Genomic DNA, 9,816 nt, shown 5'->3' with positions numbered 1-9,816 from the left:
TTGATTTTAAATCTGTATTTTTCCCGCATCACATTTAATTACTCCTACAGCTTTGTATCTGGTATTATTACATAATTTAGCAAAACAAGAACGAACCACGTTTGGTTCAATTTCTTATGCCTCATGTGTTATGCGTTATGCAAGAGTCTGTGCTTCCCGCTTTATTCGTACCGATTCTTACTTAAAATGCAGCTAGTTAGTTCTTAATTTGGCCAACTTCCGGACCTGATGGCTCTAAGATCTTGGATACACGGTCCTCTCTTTCTATCTTAGGGAAAAGGTAGGAAAAGTGGGGGTAACTAGCAGTCCAGAGGTATATAGTCAAAGGATTTAGTGAATTACTTTCTTTATTTAGTGAATTTTTATGTCAGCGTCCTCTACTCCTCTTATTGGTCTTGTTTTCACAGTTCCTCTTTGGATCATATTAGCATAAACCAATCATGGAGTTACATTATAAAAATGTGCAAATGGGAATGCTGAAAACTTGTAATCTTATGAGCAATAGTGTAATCGTAAAATGTAAGAAATGTATTAATTTATTCAGAAATGTATTGATTTGTTTTGTATGTATAACCGAATGTTGTTACAAAGAATGTAACTACAACTATTTACAACTACACTTACGCAATTGTAGAATGGGCTTAATGGTTAAATGGTTAACGCGTAACAAGTTTATTTAAAAAATTTTTAATAGTATTTTGGATGGTAATTTTATAATGTATGCGAGTATAAATATATTTGAATATATGGCAAACGTGATTTTCACAAATTATTTGAGGCGTGGCACATCCCGACACGATTTGAAAGTCTGTAAAACTTAACGTGATTTTCACAAATTATTTGAGGCGTGGCACATCCCGACACGATTTGAAAGTCTGTAAAAACTTTTTTTTTTTTTTGGTCGTTTCAACACATTTGGTGATTTTTCAGATATTTTAGTAACTTTTCAGGCTCCCATTTGGTGAATTTATTTTTTGACCCGCGGCAACACTGCTTATAGCACAGAAAGTATGGCGGCGTCCACAGAGCACGTGTGTGGATAAACATACCCAAGGATGGATGATACGGTTGGTAAGCCGAAAAAAGCACGCAAGTGGACCTCAAAAAACGAGACTGAAACTTCAACGAAAAAGGCGAAAATCAATGGCTCTATCGAGGAAGCAGTCGAATATGATGTAAAACGACAAAACGATGATTCTGATAATAAAAATGACACGAAGGACGCTGTTTGCGATGATCGGCAGGATATATTTAACGGACAATCTCTCAGAACGCTTTTTTCCTCTTCTAATAATTTAGCCGCCCTGAGGAAGTTCGTGACAATATGCAACGAGAACAAGGAAAGGGACCTGGCAGCAGAGTATCTGCACACTGGTGGCAGTGTCTTCGAAGTTCTAAGGCTGTTAGAGTCTTCTGACAAGAAGAGTACTTCCATTGCTACCACTGTCTTTTCTGCAACCCATATTTTACTAATGAGGTACGTCTAGCCGAGGCAACATGCATGGAAATCTGTATATTTAACTCTAAAATATTTAAATACAAAAGTATTTTAAAGGATTGAATATTTAATAATGATATATCACATTAACAATATATATGTATTATTTTATAGTTAATATTATCATTGTATGTAAGTACTTTACATAAAGCAGCCTTTAATGTGCATTAATCCAATGTAGTACGGATGATTGTATTTACCATAACTTTAATTTCAGTTTAATTCATTCTTCATCTTTTTCCAATTCTAAAAATTAGAAGAAGATGAAGAATAAGTCAACCAAAGTTAAAGTAGTTAATTCTCTATATTGAAATCTATATTTATTTAAACACAAAAAGTAAACTTATTTCATTCGAGTATATTTTACTTGTAGGATTTTGACGGAATGCCCTCAATACCTAAATAATGCAATAGAAGCTTGTCGCCATTTATTAAATTCATACATGTCCATCGTGTATTCCATGCTTTCCATTCAGAGTAATACCAAGCAGCGTAAAGTAATATTGAAGCTACTAGCGGCAATAGTATCTCTAGATAGCAGTTTGTCCAGGGAGCTGCTTATCCACCTGTCGTTGCAACAACAAACGTTAGAGAGTCTGGTACAGCAAACCAAACCCATGGATTCTCAAAGCGTCAGAATATGTTTCATTCATTTTGTTCTTGCTTTCCTCGTAGAAGGAAACACACTAGTGATCAGAACACTTTTGGACAAGCGCAATCTGCTCTGTTGTATCTTCTCAGAACTGCTGTATGATTCGAAAGATATCGTCACCTTAGTTCTGACCACTGTAAAGACATATGTGCTGGAGAATAACGGTATTAGTAAAACGACAAAGTTACATGTATTTTCCACATCTACTGTATTGAATCTGATATCGTTGTACAACTGGAAAGGTCCCAACAATTGGCCTAAAAACAAAACTCACAGTTGTGATGACAGTGAAAACTTTCTAGCAGACAAGGAGGTAATTCTCAATCTTATTATGAATTATTATAAATTGTGATATTATTTACAATAGACATTGTTAAGAATTAGTTTAATTGCAATGTAGTCTTTTTTTATTAGCAAGAATATTGCTTAATGGATGGATGTTTGATATTGAGAAATATAAAATTTTGTATTAATTTATTAAAACAAAATTCTAGTAAAAGCATAACAAAGCATATTTCTCAATTGAGGAACAATATTACGGAAAATAATTAATTTTTTGATAATTCTTTACAATATAATTTATAATTATCGAGCTTTTTGTTACTGTTTTTTTTTTAATTTTTCCTAATTACAATTTAGGTCATCAGTGACGTAGTTCATGAATTCTTAGTCACTTTGTTAACATCGCATCGTTATGGAATTATTTTCCATGACCGAACGTTGGGTAGTTCACGAAATAAGCACAATCAATTGGTACATACAGCTCTTCAGAACTTGGAGAAACCTTGGGAACATGAAAAGCCATCGGATTTGATTGTTAGGATAATGAGTGCCTGCCCGGATCTAATTCGTTCGCAATATAATGTGGTTGAGTCATTTCTTGAACCCCGAGTTTCATCCAAATGGGTTTGTCTTCTTAAATTTATAGGGAAGGTGAGATGATTGTAGGTTTATGCGATAATTATTGTTGTGCGTACCATCTTTTCAATCATCTTTAGTTTATCAAATTTTTTTTCGCAGATAGTGAAATCAATCAATCCGTTTAATAGTATCAAAACTTGCTCTGTGGAACTGAAAATGAACAATTTGATAAATGCATTACTTTCTCTGACGGTTCCAAGCGCGATTGTAAAAGTCGCTATCTTACCAGGATTAGATCACGATAATCTTTCTGTTAGACACGAGGCTTTATCTCTTCTCCTAACAATGACTAACCAGTTGAAAGCTATTTCTTTAGCTACAAAAGAGTTCTATAAAACATCTACAATTCAAAATCAAATAACTCATTTTATTTTGAAAATTGTCCCTTCTTTGGAAACTATATTACGAATGTGGAACCGAGCTTTTGAAAAGGACACCGACATAAAAGTTTCGGAAAACGCAGAAAATATTCAGAGTCCAGAATTAATGGATCATCTTGATACTATCTTGAACGTTTTTCATTCCTATCAGGATATATGTCCAGAGTTGTTGGATATTTCAACAAATTTACAATCGAATTTATTGCTATCGAGTTTAAATAATCTCCAAGAAGAAGGAACTATTAAGATGGAGAAAGTAAATCGCATGAAAGTCAAGACAATACAATTCCTACTTGCTTTGGACTCTTCTATTTTGGCTCCTAAAGAAAAAGCTTTTAAAGAAGCTCTTGTCTTCTTGATATCTTTGATCCGTCAAAAAGATTCATCACCAGATAGTTACAATGCTATTAGAACGCTGCTACATACAACAGGTCTGTTCGAAACCTGTGAAGATCAGTTAGATATTTGGATCAATGGCTTTTCAGTGGTTGCGGATTCTGAAGAGAACGAGCAGTTGACGCAGTGGTTTATGTCTATCTTGGAAAGCGCCATTAAACACATTGACAAGTATATAAATATCATAACACAAGCGGAAGGGGCGATAAACGATCAAATAGCTAATTTTAACGTTAAAAAAGCAGAGGATATAATTAACGAATTGTTTGATAAAGCCAACAAAATCACCAATCCCTGTCAAGAAGAATTTTCTGCAGTAGGATCGTCTTTAATCAACGGACAATTTAGTTTTGATGAACGGAAGGTTGATACAATCGATAACAGCTTTAAATTTAATCAAGAAAATTCGAAAGATACTATTAAATCTACTAAGTGTATAACACAAAAGAACGATCAAGTGACTAACTTTGATACAATGGGGATAGAGGATGTAATTAATCGGTTACTTGATAAGGCAAATCCTAATAAAAATAATCCTCAGAAAATCTTATCTATATCAATATCATCTTTAACGAATGAATTTACTAATTTCGATGAAACTAATGAGGCAATTGATACTTCCTTTAACAATTTTGGTAAAGAAAATCCTTGTAGAATGCAGGCTTGCACGGCAGTCTCACCACTTTTATGCTGTGCGCTGCAAAAGATGAGTAAGAAAAACAATAAGATAATAAGCCAAGATTGTACCACAATCTTGGCTTATTTATCCTATGTGATGGTCCATACTCTGCACTATCAAGTCGTGCCTGATCTGCTGGTTTACATGACAAAACATTTGACCAACTTGCCAATTTACAAATATTTGCAGAATTGGTCAAACAGCAAACAACCAATTTCCTTGAAACACAAGTTACCGTCTTTAAGATTATTATATAAACTGAGCAATATGTTGCTGGCAGATTCCAAGATGGACGTAACTGAATTTTCTAAACTCTTTAATGATGGTCATTCGACGTATTGTTTTAAATATGGCGACAAGGAAGTCACTATTAAGCATTCTTTATCTTTGTACGATGTTAAGACTTTGTTGAAGATGACAGTGTTTTATTTAACACAGTTAGCACAGTCGAAAATTTTGCGGCAGGCCCAAAACGAAAATTGCAAACTCGTGCTTGTGTTTCTGTTAAACATGCCACAATCTATCGAATCAAATAAAAAAAATGCAGTGATACTTGAAGAAAACGCGAGATGTATCTTCACTCATCCTATTTTGCTGCATCATTTCTCGCCATTTTGTGGAGAAACCTCGAAAGATTCGGTAGAATATATGATCGTTGAAACTATTCTAAAGATCTGCGAGTCTATTTCGCATTTGTGTGAGAAACATAATGCAGGGATCTGTAATATTTTCTTCGCGTTTAGAAGTAAGTTCCTCACGCAATTGGAGAATATTATCGAGAAGAATTCTTTGGAAGCTTGCACTAATAATTATGATATTGCCATTGAATTATTGAAAATATTGCAGCTTGAATCAAAAGACATCGCGAGCTTGTTGTTCGCTTTGATGAAGTTGGAAAAGAGCACTTTTATTTCGAGCGACAAGCAAAACCTGTCCGTATTTGGACACATCGTTTCGGTATTGCTGGACATGTATTGCGATAAAGAATCAGGATTGCATGATATATTGAACGAGCAGTTTGTAGAAAAGTTTAGTTTGCATTTGATTTATCTGAAGTCTAGTAAGACAAATCACGTGGATGGATGGGAGAAAGCATTGACAAGGTACTTGTCCACCTTTTCACACAATATTTCCGGTATCAGTACCAATACTTTTGCACAATTGCTAACAAAAAGTATCACCGCGTCCACGGTCCAGCTGATAACGACCTTGATCACCAAGAATACCAGGCTGATCTCGTCGTTGGTGAAATACTTCCTCAAGATAGAAAATGTCAAGCAAGGGGACGTTGTGTTTCCCATACTGGGCAGCAGTTTAAAATACAAATGGAATGAAAAGTTTCTTCAAAGTCTCTATGGGCGTTACGGCAGCGACATTGCCGCGTATATAACCGAGCCACGAAATCCCGTTCCTTGGATCGAAGAAAATGCAGCAGCGATTGTCTACCTCATCGAAAGTACTTTTGACCTTGCTCTATGTGAGAGAATCTGCGACACCGTTTCTCAGAACGGCGATAAGTTGGATATGGTGTCCATTTGTTTCGTGCAACTGCTAGAAAGTGTATACAAGAGATACGAAAATCTGGTAACGACTAAAAAGAAACCTTTGATGGATCTAATAAGGGTATTGCTGCATATAATGACATTGACGTTAAAAAAGGAATCAAAAAATCTACAGAAGATCAAAATCTTATGCGGGAAGCTAAACGATGTAGTGATTCGTTTGAAAGAGATGGAAGATAACTTCATCTTCAGTTCATTGAGCAAGAGTTACTCGTGGCCGCAGTTTACCAGATTTTCCTTAAAGTTAGGTCTAAAAGATGCTAAAGACGAGGCGACTCAATCCGATGTATTGAAAACCCTGAGCAATTTATGTGATATTGCTTATGGAGATAATATTGATAATGAATATGCGAAGACGTTGTTTGAAATGACGACGTCCCATTCAGAGTTCGTTAATATTATGCTTGGGTCATCCTTTGTTAAAGGTGAGTTTGCTTGCATAGTGTGTATTATTTGGAAGGAACATGTAGAAAGCTATATTTATTTGTTAAAAAGTATATATTTTTCTACAGATTGTAATTATGTCATCCCAAAATCAGCCTTAATTCACGATAAAATATTATATGACATCTTGTAAGAATATACCATTACATATATAGAGACAAGTTTAATCTTTATTTAAATATTTTATAACTATAGGCGCCCTGGTCGAATTACTAAGAATACTTACTCAAAAGAATCATTCTGTAATGACTGTTTCGCACGTGCCTCTTTATCTCGCAGCTTACAACGCTACCCTTTGCCACGTGGATCAGCGTATTTTGCAGGTAAGACTCGCGACATATATCGAGATTATTGCGCTATTGAAGGAATATTAGATAGTTTTAATTTTTTTCAGATTCTCCAGTATTATGAAACTCATAATGTTAAGCTTCAACAGTACTGGCCATATTTATGGGGGAGTGCCGCAGCAACACGTTACAGTATAAAGGGAGAGACGGATACTGTACTATGGAGACAACCTTCCACTTCCGAAGTCTTTAACTTGTTCAATAAGGATATTGTCAATGAGACTATAAAAAATTACCCTATACACAGAACTATGAAAGTAAGTGACCTAAATATTAGGTGTTGAACTTAATTCCTGCCGCTCGCTTAATTTAAAACAATGTTCCACACCTTTAAAAAATCTAAAAAAAAATTTTTGTAATGTAATATGCTTAAAATTTTGACACACTTTTTAGCATATTACATTACAAAAATTTTTTTTTAGATTTTTTAAAGGTGTGGAACATTGTTTTAAATTAAGCGAGCGGCAGGAATTAAGTTCAACATCTAATATTTGTTACAAGACTGATCTAAAATTTTAGATTTTACGGTCTGAAATATCCTCTACTGTACAATCTTTTTTTTAAAAATAAATTTTAAATATTTATAGAACCTACAAGCACACAAAAATTAATAAAATCATATATTTTATGGGACTTTATATAAGAATAATTAATAAAACCATAAAATATGTATTATAGGCAATAGGAGTTGACGCTGGTTATCAGTTAGCGCAATTTTTCTTAATACTAAATATATCTATATATAAACCTTAACTTTGAACGTTTCCACTCATGGTTTGAGTCTTCATCAGCAATCTTTCACTCTAGCGTAACGATTGGAGTATTGCATGACAAAATAATATCTCCCACGTTTTTCCTCTCAAATATTGAACCGTTTACTGTTGTGAGGTAAGTCACATACTCGCAAAGTTAGAAAGCTGAGTGGCAATGAGAATTCAAGCTCACACAGTCGACGCTTCTACACTGAACAATGAATCTCTCTTATTAATAATGATAATTATAATTATGTATTATTGTGTAATGATCATTATAATGTGTAATGATCTTAATAATAATGATCATTATTTAACCGACTGTCGAAATGATAAGACACATATTGTTCTCGGAGTTGTTTTTTAAAATTTGATGATAATTTATAACATATTAACGAGTTACAAAATGTTAAATAAGAGAGATTCATTGTTCAGTGTAGAAGCGTCGACTGTGTGAGCTTGAGTTCTCATTGCCACTCAGCTTTCTAACTTTGTGACTTACCTCACAACAGTAAACGGTTCAATATTTGGGAGGAAAAACGTTGGAGATATCATTTTGTCATGCAATACTCTAATCGTTACGCTAGGGTGAAAGATTGCTGATGAAGACTCAAACCATGAGTGGAAACATTCAAAGTTAAGGTTTATATATTTAGTATTAAGAAAAATTGCGCTAACTGATAACCAGCGTCGACCCCTATTGCCTGTAATACATACATATTTTATGGTTTTATTAATTATTTTGATATATATTAAAGGAGTTTGTAAAAACTTATTAGTTTTTATATTAATTTGTAATTTGTCATTTTATATAAGATTTTTATTTTATCTTTGGAGAAAAATTCTATTCTCTCTACTGTTTTTTTTTTTTTTTCAGAATAATGAATTACATATACACGAGAATAGTAATGTGTACGATCCAGCATTTTATCTGCCATTGCTGTGTACTTTATTGGCAGAAAATAATATCGTTGCGTGTTACAAAGTGAACCAGAGTGGTGCATTGGCGTTAGTACTCGCTGCATGTTGCAGTGATTCGAACGATATTCGGATGACAGCATATACCATTATCTCTAGATATTACTTTCATTTGGAAGCATCCAAGTAAGTAGCAATTTTAATAATTACACAAGAAAATGAAATCAGTAGATACATTATGATGAATAATAGGTCTTTGTTACGTCCTGAGTCGCGTGTTTAGTATAATGCGGTCTCGAGACGCGACATAGAATCGTGGGAGCGCGAGCGCGGAGCGGGTGTGCGCGGGGTGAAGCCTTGGCTTCGGGTGAGATTCGTTTTTCGGTATGTGTTTACGCGTTGAGGCAGGCTGCTGTCACCAGTGCCTTTGTTATAGGCACGAATTGAGTCATTATTTTGCTCATGAGATATCTTTTATTATATCTAGCATATGTTAAGCTTCCGTATTCCCTTATTATGCATAGGAAGGAAATTGAAACAGAGAGTTAGAGGAATTGTCAGATAAAGCGCTCTTAGTACACGAAGGTGTATGAGGAATTGGTGAAGATATAAAGATCTCTTTCCTGAGGGCAGCTGTGATATTTTCATCACACGCTCCGCTCTATCTATGCTCTCTGATTCCTGTGCGGGAAAGGGAGCAGGGAAGAATAATAAAGGGCCTTAGAGAGGCAAAGAATTAAACGAAAGGTAAAGATTAATTATTTTTGCATTTAATTTACACGGCTAGTTGTTCGTGATACGCGGTTTGCTCGTTATGATCGCAGGCCTCGTTGGTTTGCGGGCGGGCTCGATATACGACGGCGACCGCAGCGGTGCGGGCCGTTGTACCGAGAGGGTGAGAGAGGGGAGTGAGCACGGAGACCTGGACGCCGTGGAAGGCGCTTGTTTGAGCTCCGCAGGAGGCGAGCTTCGTTGTCGCTTTGGTTTAGCGCCGCCGAAGTTGAGGATGGGAGTAGCCCTTCAGACGGCGCAAAGGCGCACGATCGGGGCTGGATTTTCGGGAAGACGGAAGTGCCAGAGCGCTAGTTAAAGCGCTTGGAGAATTTACCGTGGTTTTTTGACGGGAAGAATGATGAGGAAAAATGAGGACGCGCGTTTTAAAACGCTCTGCTTTATATATGTTTGGCTTCGTGGCTCCTCGCGGTAAGGGGATGTTTTCGTCCACGTGCTATTGCGAAATTCTCTAGAACGTGCCGATCTTCTAATT

General features: G+C 35.5%; 1 protein-coding gene across 1 annotated transcript in view; it reads left to right on the top strand.

The window, feature by feature from the left end:
- The first annotated feature begins 1,013 nt into the window (after window positions 1–1,013).
- LOC108769882 (nucleolar pre-ribosomal-associated protein 1) overlaps window positions 1,014–9,816 on the top strand; it is an 11,581-nt gene continuing 2,778 nt past the window's right edge. The window contains exons 1-7 of the mRNA XM_018521113.1: window positions 1,014–1,477; window positions 1,872–2,463; window positions 2,790–3,083; window positions 3,171–6,513; window positions 6,728–6,855; window positions 6,927–7,136; window positions 8,509–8,735. Coding sequence (XP_018376615.1) covers window positions 1,056–1,477; window positions 1,872–2,463; window positions 2,790–3,083; window positions 3,171–6,513; window positions 6,728–6,855; window positions 6,927–7,136; window positions 8,509–8,735 — 5,216 coding nt within the window. The 5' untranslated portion in view covers window positions 1,014–1,055. The remainder of the gene's footprint in view (window positions 1,478–1,871; window positions 2,464–2,789; window positions 3,084–3,170; window positions 6,514–6,727; window positions 6,856–6,926; window positions 7,137–8,508; window positions 8,736–9,816) is intronic.

Source organism: Trachymyrmex cornetzi, unplaced genomic scaffold (assembly GCF_001594075.2).
Source record: "Trachymyrmex cornetzi isolate Tcor2-1 unplaced genomic scaffold, Tcor1.1 scaffold961, whole genome shotgun sequence".
NCBI classification, from domain to species: Eukaryota; Metazoa; Arthropoda; class Insecta; order Hymenoptera; family Formicidae; genus Trachymyrmex; species Trachymyrmex cornetzi.
The sequence above is the reverse complement of the archived record's forward strand: the minus strand, read 5'-3'. Positions and strand labels throughout refer to the sequence as shown.